Here is an 11,992-nt window from a genome sequence, read left to right as displayed (position 1 = left end):
CTAACTGCTTTGCCAGGGATCATCTGGGACAGAAGTTCTCTCATCTTTGCCTCTGCTGTAGCTGGATTACAAGTGTCTGCCACAAAGCCCAGCCCTTCTTTGATTATTTTTATTTTTATTCTTCTGCCAGTACTGGAGCTTGAAATGAGAGCCTGGGCTCTCTGTCCCTTAGTTGTTGTTTTTTTCTTTGCTCAAAGCTGGTGCTATACCACATGAGCCACAGCTCTACTCTGGCTTTTTGGTGTTGAGTTAGAAATAAGTCACATGCTGGACCTGATAGTTCATGCCTGTCATCCTAGCTATTCAGGAGGCTGAGATCTGAGGATCATGGTTCAAAGCCAGCCCAGGGCAGCAAAGTCTGTAAGACACTTATCTCCAACAATCTACTCAGAAAAAGCCAGAAGTGGTGCTGTGGCTCAAGTGATAGAGTGCTAACCTCAAGTGAAAGAAGCCCAGGGACAGCACCTAGGTCCTGAGTTCAAGCCTCAGAACTGGTAAAAAAAAAAAAAAAAGTCTGATGAACTTCCCTGCTCAGACGATCACGTTGTACCCTCCTTTCTTATAGGTTGGGACACAGGGAATTGTCTTTATTTTTTTTTTCCTGCCCCTCCTTTGAGAAGGCAGAACGCCACCAATGCTGGGCTACAAGCACACATCTATCATTTTGTCCTTGTGCCTCATTCCTCTGGCCACACACATTCCTCATTCTGTTTATATCTAGTAGCCCTGTGTGCTGAGTCTCCCCATTCCTCAGTGCTGGCTTCTCCCTATGTGCAGTTGGACTCCTCAAGTCTTCTACAGCCGTGCTCGGCTCCAAACTCACTGGCACGGGCTCCTGCTGCTATCTCTTCCTGCCAACGCAGCCCTTCATAAGTGGAAAACAATCTCCTTGTTGGTAACTTCAGGGTACACGCTTCAGCTACTTCATCACATCAGTCATCAACCACAAACCACCCGCTCCTGGTTCTTTATTGGCTACTTGACAGGTTTTTGGGAATACTTTTACAAAATATAAATATAAAAAGACTTTTTTTTTTTTTAAACAAAAGCAGTTGTTTAAAGGAGTTACCTTTCACTGAGGCAGTTTGTGAATACAGTGACTCTTGATCAATGTCACTCCTATTTAACATTTTTTTATCCACCCCTTCCAACCTACCTCTTCCCTTGGCTCGTTTTAATTTTAGGCTATGTATTGAATTTTGGTTTTGGCCAGTTAACAAAGCAGTTCATGTGCACAATGCATCTCGATCTGTATCGTCTCTTCCACATCCCCCTCCCCTCCACTTTGATCCACCCTTCCCTTACAGTTCTCAATTCTGTGGTCTATACAATGAATTGTATAGACCACTCACCCTCCTGCATTCACCCCCCTGCCTCCTTCATTCTTTCCCGCTTCTCCCCTTGGTCCCACCCTCCTCCCCTTTTTTCTCTTTTTCTTGTTATTATAAAGGTGACATACAGGGGGCTAGAGTTATATAAGCCAGGTAAACAGTACATTTCTTTTTTGGACAATGTCGCCCCTTCCTTGGCTCTCTCCTCGCTTTTCCCTCCTATCCCCACCCGCAGCTGTAGACTTCATTTTCAACATGGTGTCCAGTGAGCACCTCTGTTGCATTTGTTCACCCTTTGTCCCTCCATTTTGCTTCTGTTATTGTTTAAGTGTCCTCACTCTGATTGTCCAGTTAAATATCCCCAAGACTCCTTCCTACATTTCTCCCTTCTCCCTCTCCAGGCTTCCCAAGGCCTTTAGGAATAATATTTTTTTTTTTTAAAAAAAGAACCTATCTATCTGATGTTAATATGTGAGAAAGAGCAGTAGGATTTAAGTCCTGGCTGAAGAAAAACACAGTTTTACCTTTCCAAATCCATGCGATCATCCTGACTCATTCTCATGCACTCCTGTTCATGAGTTCATAGAATTCCACTCCACCTCTTCATTTCTTCCCATGTGAATCACCTTGCCCTGCAAATACACATCTGCGTTTACACATCGCATACTCGTGTCAAAATCAACAAGTCTAAACCTGAATTCATCCTCCTTCCACCTAAATCTGCTTTTTCTTTGATCCTCAGGTAAATAACTGACACTAATAAAGAAGTTGTGAATGTTTAAACCACTTTTGCCATACCTCCAGCCTAGCTTCTTGCTGATTCATTGGACATGGAGTATCACAGATTTTTCTTCCTGGGTTAGCTTTGAACCTAGATCTTTCGATGCTCAGAGTCCTAAGTAGCTAGGATTATTCACAAAAGCTCTAATGCATACTTGATATTTCTGTTAAGCAATTTCCTGGAATCTTCAGATATAAACTAATTTATCTATAGAACTTCATCTATCATTACTTTTGCCAACTTTATCCCCACTTTTTTTTTTTTTTGCCTGGGGCTTGAACTCAGGGCCTGGGCACTGTCTTGAGCTTCTTTTGCTCAAGGGTAGCTCTACCACTTGGGCCACCGTGCCACTTCCGGGTTTTTCTGTTTATGTGGTACTGAGGAATCAGACTCAGGACTTCATGCATGCTAGACAAGCACTCTACTAAGCCACATTCCCAGCCCCTTATGCTCCCCCCACCTCTCCTCCTCCCCCCCCTCCCCCCACCGGCAGCTCCTGGGACTTGAACTTAGGGCATGGGTGCTGTCCCTGAGCTTCTTTGTACTCTATGAGTTGAGCTATGGCTCCACTATTGGTTTGGTGGTTCATTAGAGATAAGAGCCTCATGGACTTTCCTGCCCAGGCTGGCTTTGAACCACAACCCTCGAATCTCAGCTTCCAGAGGAGCTAGAATTATAGGCGTGAGCCACCAGCACTGGACAATCCTCACATAGTTTTTAAATTTCTCTGATCAATCCTCATTTTCATTACTCATCTTCTGACTACCATGAAACCGTAACCTCTCTGTCCCTCAACTTTATCATAACAATAAAAACAATTAAAAAGACTAGCACTCTTAGACAAGTTAGAGTCAAACATACAATATTGCCTCGGAACTTATTCCATGTTTGAACCAAGGAGCTTCTTAAATGCAAATGTCTTCATAAAATGCTTAGGATACCGCAGCAGCATCTGATACCCTCCACGATCCAACACTCTCTTGGCTGTCTTTTCTCCCCCTTGGTGCTCTCTGTCTCTGTCACTGTCTCTCTCTGTCTCTGTCTCTCTGTCTCTGTCTGTCGGTCTCTGTCTCTCTATCTCTCTGTCTCTCTTCTTTGTCTCTCTATCTCTGTCTCTGTGTCTCTGTGTCTGTCTCTCTCTGTCTCTGTCTCTGTCTCTCTCTTTCTCTCATCAAGTTACTCCTGGTCATCTTCTTGCCAGCCCTTCCTTCACTAACCAGACGTGGACCTTTTTCAGCTTCCCAGAATAAAATCAGAGAATACTTTCATTTACTCTACACTTTCTCCTAGATGAAGGCATTGCTCCACGAGAGATTTTTTCTCTCCCCTTCCCTGAGCGATGGATCTTTATTTGTCTAATTCATATTGCTGTTAGAATAGTTCATTGACTCCTTGCATATGTAAACTCATTTGTAGCGTTAGCCCCGAATGTGTTCTTTTCCCCCTTCGTTCCTGTTTGAGTAAAATCAAACGGACCACTTGCTTATGTTGCAGCTGAAACCCGGCAGCCAGACCCATTCCTTGTGTCTCTAAACTCCTTCTCTAAAATCTAAAATAATAACATGGAGCAATAATGTAATAGCATGTAGTAGATAATATAATAGAATCGTCAACATCACTGATCATGCAGGCTGGGGCTTTTATTGAATAAAATAAGGGTTCTTTGGCCACAAGCCCCTTAATACCTGGAGTGTTGATCTAATAATCCAGACAGCTGTTATGGGAGGAATGGTTAGGTAGCAAACACAACGATCTATCTCATACTTATTGAGACCATGTTTTTAAAAATTAAATTCACCAATATCTGCTAAGTCTAAAGCACAGTTTGGCCTTAGAGTTAAAAGTTCAATAAACCTCAGTTAAATGAATACATAAAGAAATTAATGTGTAGCCCAACCAACCAACCAACAAACATTGCCAAATCTTTTCATATTAAATAAAGTCGGCAAATAAGGGGACATAAGACACTATTCAGACAAATGAAAATATAATACAGTTAAGGGTTTTAACCTCCCGGCGAGGTGATAAAAAGAAGGCTTAATGAGGAAATTAAGAGATAAAGAAAGATGTTTATAATTCAAAAAACGTGTTTCTCATCTTCGTTTTTTGTTGTTGTTTTTCCCCCTGTCACTCCTCCTCCCCTGGCCTGTATTTCTTTGGGGGCGGGGGGTGGCATACTCGCCGATCGGCTCTCCGGACACACAGAAACCCTCCTGTGAAGTTTATCGTTATCTCCATAGCGGTTATGTTATTAATTGCTTCTCATCCTATAGATGCCAATTTATACATCTGTGTTGGAAAGCCCGTGTTGTGTGTGTTGTGTGCACCTGTCGGTGGCTCTTCAGCTTCGTATTTCTCCTCCCGCGGCTCTCCCTGGACTGAAGGGTCATTCTTCTCATTCACCTGCTTCTTTCAATCTAGTGAATGCTCTGTGGCCGCAGGACAATGTCTTTTCTGTTCCCTCTGCATGTCCAACTCGTAGCGCCCTATCTGTAACATTTTAAGTGCTCACTATGCATCCCAAATGAGTGTGCAGGGCAGCCTGGAGTCATTCTTACAATGATAGCAGGGTGAAAGAATGGTAATTTCAACAGCCTTCCTAGCTCTGCATATCCACTTTCTACTACCCATTTGATTTAATTCCCAAGCAATATGCTTCTTTTAAAAGCCAAGATGAATTAAATGTTTTTCTCAGTTGTTATTTGTGTTAGTTGTGAAACACTGATTTATTTTAGGTTGAGAGAACTTTTTTTTTTTCTAATAATCTTACCGGTACTGTTTATCTTTTAGGAAAAAAATTTACTAGATCCTGGTTCATTGTACCAAGATATTCAAAGAAAGGACTCTCAAAACAGTTTTCTGCCCCTGCTATTTTTTGTTTTTCATTTTCTTTATTTTTCTTTCACTACTTTCAATGGGTCTAGCTTTTCTGATTTCTCAACTCATTAGTTGATTGTAGTTTGCTCCATGTAGGTGTTTTGTTTGTGGGTTGGTTGGTGGGTTGTTGTTGTTTTGCTTGTTTTTTCTTTTTGTGCGGTTCTTTTGTGTGTTTGAACCTATGCTTTGCTCTAATCATTTGCTTGGCTGGTGTTCTATCACTTAACACAGGCCTCCAGCCTGGCTTTTTTTCTGGTTAATTGTAGGAAGAGTCTCATGGGCTTTTCTGCCCTGGAGGGATTCTTTGATCATCTACCCTCACATCTCAACCTCCTGAAAAACTAATAATCCAGGCATGAGCCAACAGTGCCCAGCTCCCTATTTGTAGTTTTGTTTTCCTGTATGGGTGGGGGGTTAGCTCTTTTCTAATATTTGACATTTCCCTTATTATTATTTCTTCTCTTTTAAAAAAATTGATTCATTTATTTTTGTGTCAGTACTGTGGCTTGAACTCAGGGCCTTTCACTCTTACTGGGCTTTTTTCTCTCAAGGCTGGTGTTCTTCCATTTAAGGTACATCTCTATTTGATTTATTTTTCTTAATTATATTTAAATAGTTGTACGAAAGGGGTTTTAATTCAGTACATCAGTTTATGAGTAGAATGCATCTTGATCAGGGTCACCTCTTCCATAATTGCCCCCATCTCTCCTAACCCTAACCAACTGCTCGAGTTACCTAGCATTTGGACTTTCTTAACCTTAACAACACATACTTACCAAGCATTTCCATAAGTCAAGAAGTACAAGAAAAATGATGAGCATGCCCGATACAGTTCTTCCATTTAAGTCACTAATGATCAGGGATGGAAGGGGATCAGGATAAGAAATACACTTATTTGCATGAGAAATTTAGAACCCCATGGCACCTACAGAGCTAGCAGAAGCACCTTCCAGGCAGTAGTGTTCCTAGATAGGTCAAGCCAGACTCGAAGTGGTGTGGAATAGGAGTGACAAACCAAGGAAAGGCATTACAGATTCAATGGAGCTGTGGTTCAAGTGGTCGAACACGAGCCTTGAGCAAAAAAGCTAAAGGACAGCAATCAAGCCCTCAGTTCAAGCTCCAGTATTGGCAGGTGTGTCCGTCTACATGTGCACACAAACACACGCATACAGATCTCTTTTCTATTTCATTATGTTACTGCTTGAACTTATTTTTTCCTCTCAAGGCAGCTGAAACTAGATGTGACTGTCATTTATGTTTAATTTCCAAACGTCCTTTCCTCTCCCCTCCATGATTTTAATAAAACAAAATTAATTAAAGCGAAACGGGTGGTGTACGAGTGTTAGTGAATAAATAACATTCTAGTGGCCGGTAAAAGGCCACATGTTGTAAGGAATTAAGGAAAGCTCTGACGGCTACAATCATAGGAACGCACTGCTATATTGGAATAGAAAGCCGAGGATGCTCGGAGCTATTCCCGAGAGAATTCTCCAGCGTCTTGTAGGTGAATCTTCTGCAGGATATTTAACAATGCAGAGCCCAGTATGAAAAAAAAAATCGATGATATCCTTTGGCTGCTGTGTCCTCAGGCCGCAAATGGCTGCCTCTTGAAGGACCAGGTGTCGGGAATAACATTCATGCCACATCTGTGTTGCTGACACCTGCCTCCTCCTCTTCCTCCTCCTCCTCCCCCTCCTCCTCCTCCCCCTCCTCCCCCTCCTCCTCCTCCCCCCCTCCTCCTCCTCTTCCTCCTCCTCCTTTTCCTCCTGTCTCCACAACACAGTGGCAGAGCCGCGCTGCCCATGTGCCTTGCTGAGGTCACCTCCTCCTTTCTCAGAATCCTGCTTTTCTGCCAAGGTTTGGGCCTCTGTGGTCACAGCTGCCTGGGTCAATGGCCTTAGGTCACTGCCCGTCCCATAGGTGCAGATGGCGGCTTCCCCATTCTCTAACCACACAGAGGAGGGTGATGAGCGATGGTGTGTGTGAGGCATTTTTGCTGGGCTCCTTCTGGCTCTGACAGCAAGAGGTGCTGCAAGACGTCAGCCCCACTGTGACTCCTTGTATTAGGGCATAAACAGCATGGGCAGGAATAAAAGCTGCACCCCTGACTCACTCAGAGAAGCCCACCATTGTAAATGAAAAGGGGCAGGGTTATTTTTATTTGTGGGAGTAGCGGGTAGTGAGGGGAGGTAGGCTTTCTCCAAATCCTGTTCCTTAAACAGGTGTGACAGTCCCATTAGATGTGGGCAGGAAGTTTCCTGGAAGTCAAGTCACTCCCCTATTTATCTGGGTGGTTATAGAAACAACTCCCCCCCTCACACCCCGCCCCGACTCCCCTGACTCCCCTAGCTTCATGGAAGATGTCACAGGCAGCTGCTACACAGGCTGGATTGCATCTCAGGAACCCAGGGGCTTCTCAGGCACCTTCTGCACCTGCATCCACCTGCTAAAAAAATGCAGGGAATTCCAAGCCCCAGCTGATAGCTTCCTCACCCTAACCGGACTCCCAGTTTACTTCTTTTAGGAGTGATGTGACAGGTCGCCCCCTCCCCATCCCTCCCACTATCCAGCTTGCACAGAAGAGATCCCAGCTTTCATGAAATGGCCTTTCTCCCTTCTTGGAGTTTAAATAATAAAACTGTGAAAGCCCCCTTTTTATATTAAACTCCTCCTAGTCAAAGGCATTGACAGCTTCATGCTGCTGCTGCTGCTGTTCATTCATTGCCACTCACCCCACTCCACCATTTCAAGGGTTCCCTAGCTGCCCACTGTAACTCCAAGACAATGTGGTCACAAATGCCTCCAGGGGCAACTTCCCAGTCCCAACCCCATTTCCCAGGCGTCAGGTGGATCACTCTGGTACCCCTTGTCAGGAAGGCATCTTCATCTTCAACCCTCAGGAAAAATCCAGGAGGTGGCAGGAGAAACTCTGAGCAGGTGGGGAGGATCATGGATTCTCTTATTAAGCTCCTCTTATTAGGCTTTAGGAGCCATACCTGGGAAGGCTATAGTTAAGGGTTAATGAAATGGATAAAATGAGTTTAAAGGGCTTACAATGAAGTCCTATTCTTTATGTGTCCACAAAATATACTTGCTGGTTTTGATAAAATTGGAAACTATTACAAATAAATACCAGTCATTATTTATATGTAGTGTGATGAAGGACAGATTTGTTTTTACCCTTCCCCATCCCCCTCCTCTTGTGTCAAACTTTTGTGAGGGATATGTTTAATTAAAAAGAAAAAAAGTTGTAAGCTTCATATAATTCCCGTGTCCAGGAGTTGTGACTTCCCCCTCCCTCATTCCCCCCCTCCCCACCTTGTTTACATGACCAAGAAAGAAATACACTTCTCCAGGAGAATGCTTGCATCACGAGAATCTTTAATAGTTAAACTTTATTCATGATGGGGGTGGTATATATGTGTTTTTAGTTAAAGTGTGCTAAGTGCTCACAACTGGGACCATTCCCGACCATTCCAGTTCAAATCAGTTCAGTTCCAATCAGTCCAGTTCACTTCGGCGAGGATGTTTCTGGTGCCCAATGAGTCACAGAGGAGGGAGGGCCTTGACTTTTGGCTTGGTCAGGCCCAGCTGTGGTGAACCCTTCCATACTCTCCAGGATCAAGTCTACCTTAATACACATCATGGGTCCCATGGAAAAGAACAGGATGGAAAAAAAGATATTTTCCCCCCCTTCAATGTATTTCATAACTTTAGCACGTCTCTGGTACAAAAAAAAAAGAAAAAGAAAATCACAAAAAGCAAAAGCACCCAACAGAGCTCACTTTAGGAAACAAACATGCATACATTCTACAACGCTACTACTCAAAAGAGTATACCCACGTGAATACAACATTGGCATGAAGATGTAGAAAGAGCACTGTGACTGAGAACGGAAGAGGTTTAACACTGGGAATACTGCACTGGAAATCCTGAATACTCTAAATGACCCGAGCCCCACCCACCCCCTTTCCAGAAGCAATGTGGACGGTCAGAAACGATTCTGCCTCCAAGAACCCCACCTGCCCCTTCCCCCCCCCACCTCTCCTCCTCATTTACTCCTCACAGACGCTGTTGCGGGGGCCGTGGGCATCGGGATGCGCCTCCCGCCGAGCTCTGGCCTCCTCCAGAGCCTCCCTGTATCTGGAGGGCCAGGCCTGGGGGTCTTTCTTGAAGACCCTGGCCAGGAACTCCATGATCTGCATCTTGGTGATTTCACGGTTGGCCCGGGAGCCCCAGTAGAACTCGTACTCGGGCGGCTCGACGTAGGGGATGCGCTGGTACTTCAGGTAGTTCTGCTGCACGAACTCCTCGGTGATGAGCTTGCGGACGTCTCCGAAGGTGGGGTGCTTCTTCCAGGGCCGCAGCCCCAGGATGCGCAGCACGTTCCACACGGCGCTCTCCCTGGCCCCCCGACCCTTGACATAAATGAGACTCAGGATCATGAGCAGCAGGCCCATCATGGGCATGCGGTTATTCAGCGCCACCCGCTCCAGATCCTCGGGGCTGAGAGCCTTGACCAACGCAAACTCCATGGTGTGGAGATTGGTCAGTCTCAGGTGCAGCCCGAAGACCCTGGCCAGGATGAGGCTGGTGCGCCTGAGGATGCTTCGGCACCACTTCTTGTAGCTGCCGATGACATCCTTGACCATGTCGGGGAACCAGATCACCATCCGCTTCTGGTCCTTCACCAGCACGTACCACATCAGCTCGTGCGCCTTCTGCACCAGCTGCGCGGGCGCGGGCGGCGCGGGCGGCGGCGGCGGCGGGCTGGGGCACGGGTGGGCGCGGCCCTCCTCGGCGGCCTCCAGCAGGGCCTTGGGGTCGTCCTCCGCGGGCACCTGGCAGGGCGCGGCGGCCGAGCCCGCGGGAGGGTTCTCCGGCTCTGCAAAGCTCGGGGCGGGGAAGTCGGGAGGAGGGACCCCCACCGGAACCCCAGGGGTGCAGTGTACCTCGGCGGCGGCGTTGGAGGCGGACGCTTCGGCGGCCAAGTGCGGGTCGTTCTGGTCCTGGTGGGGTTCGGACATCGTGGCAACCGGCTGGGACCCCGGGGCGAGGCCTCCGGGAAGCTCGAAGCTCGTGGTGCTTTCCGGCCAAGCTGCTCGCTGGTCGAGCCTCCGCCGACTCCCCGAGAGGAAGTGCGCGGGTGCAAAGCCTGGCGCCTTCCGCAGCGGCGGGCTCGAGGCGGGGCGGCCGCGGACCCGGCACCGCGCATGCGCCGCCCGCAGACCGCAGGCCTGGCGGCTGGGCCCGGAGGAGGGGCGGGGCCGCGCGCCAGCCGGGCGGGGCGGGGTGGGCGGGGGCTGCCAGGCCCCTGCTCAGCCCAGCAGAGAGAGAGAGAGAGAGAGAGAGAGAGAGGTTCCTGGTGTAGGGCTAAGGAAAGGCACCAGCCACCACATCAGAAAGAGGGGATGACCAAGGAGAGCTGGATAGGTGTCAATACAAGGGAGGATGAAGTCTACTTTTAGGAAACTGTCATCTGGGTACATCCCAAATCAAGCTAAAGGAATAAATGAATGCAAGGGGCAGGTGGGCCTGGGAACTTGGGTTCTCTAGGAATGCGTGAGAGAAACAGTTGGGATTGCCTAAACACACACACACACACACACACACACACACGTGTAAACCCTGAAGGGGAATGTCAGGTTGGAATGCTGAGAAATACCAATCAAGATGGATGGGGTCCCTTCCTGACCAAATCTGTGTGTTTGCGTAATAAGGAAGAGAGCAGGATGTACTTACAGAAAGCCGTGTGAAATTTGAACCTTAGGGGAGGGCAAATAATAGACTTACAGCATCATTAGTACATTAAAAGTGTTTTTGTTAAACGACACACTAATTGTACACACTGATAGGGAACAGTAGATCTCGATATTTGCATGTAATGTATAATGCTACCATCTGGGTAACTAGCATATCCTCCAACACGGATCGTTTCTTGGTGTTATGAATACTTAATGTAATACTTATTTCATTCATGGGTCTTGAACTCGTGGCCTGGGCTCTGTGCCTGAGCTCTTTTGCATAATGTTAGTGCTCTACCACTTGGAGCCACAGCACCACTTCCAGTCTTCTGGTGGTTAACTGGAGAAAAGAATCTCTCTTACTTTCTTGCCCTGGCTGGCTTCAAACCACAATCTTCAGATCTCAGCCTGCTGAATAGCTAGGATTATATGTGTGAGCCACTAGGGCCATGCACAGCACATTTTTTTGGTCAGGCCTGGGCCTGAACTCTGGGCTTGAGCGCTGTCCCTCAGCTCAAGGCTAGCGCTCTACCACTTGAGCCACAACACCACTTCCAGCTTTTTCTGCTTATGTGGTACTGAGGAATCAAACCCAGGGCCTCATGCATGCAAGGCAAGAATTTTACCTCTGAGCCACCTTCCCAGCCCACAACACATTGAAAACCTATTCTTCCTATAAAAACTGTATTTTTGATCAGGCATCAGTGATCCACGCCGGAAATCCTAGCTACTCAGGAAGCTGAGATCTGAGGATTCCTGCTGAAATAGTCACTCTGTGGTCATGTTGAAAAGCTTTTCATGTGATTAGCTTTGTCTTTAAAGAATTAGTCTATATTACTCCTCCCATGTTATCCTTATCAGGGCTTCAACTTGGTGCCTTGGAGTCTCAGTGTTTTTGTCTCTCACACCTGGTGCTCTACCACTTGAGCTACACCTCCAGTCCAGCTTTTTGGTGGGAGTTAAGAGTCTCCTGGACTTTTCTGCTTGGACTGACTTTGACAGCCTTCTGAGTAGCTAGGATTAGAGATAGGAGGCGCCTATACCTGGCCGTTCCCCAATTTCTTAAGCCTACATTCCATAAAATATCTGGGAGTCCTTTTTAGATGCCTGAGGGTATGATTGACAACATATTGCTTGGCTGTTTCATAAGTATTGAATAAAACAGACCTACACGGAACAAATCCAAATCTGATATTCTTACAGACCACCCACTAAAAAAAAAAAAGTCATTGCTGGAGTCTCTAAATCAGGAATACACA

The 11,992-nt window shown here is 46.5% G+C and overlaps 1 protein-coding gene across 1 annotated transcript; it reads right to left on the bottom strand.

Moving 5' to 3' along the window:
• Nucleotides 1-8,350: 8,350 nt before the first annotated feature.
• Ndn (necdin, MAGE family member) lies at nt 8,351-10,150 on the bottom strand. Its single transcript, XM_042697404.1, has one exon. The coding sequence runs from the start codon at nt 10,014-10,016 to the stop codon at nt 9,045-9,047; it is 972 nt and encodes a 323-aa protein (XP_042553338.1). The 5' UTR covers nt 10,017-10,150; the 3' UTR covers nt 8,351-9,044.
• Nucleotides 10,151-11,992: the final 1,842 nt, after the last annotated feature.

Source organism: Dipodomys spectabilis, unplaced genomic scaffold (assembly GCF_019054845.1).
Source record: "Dipodomys spectabilis isolate Male_0828 unplaced genomic scaffold, ASM1905484v1 ptg000219l, whole genome shotgun sequence".
Classification (NCBI taxonomy): domain Eukaryota; kingdom Metazoa; phylum Chordata; class Mammalia; order Rodentia; family Heteromyidae; genus Dipodomys; species Dipodomys spectabilis.
This window is presented reverse-complemented; position numbering and strand designations above follow the sequence as displayed.

Coding starts and splice junctions, on each gene's coding strand:
- Ndn (XM_042697404.1), bottom strand. CDS start 10,016: ATGTCCGAACCCCACCAGGACCAGAACGACCCGCACTTGGCCGCCGAA.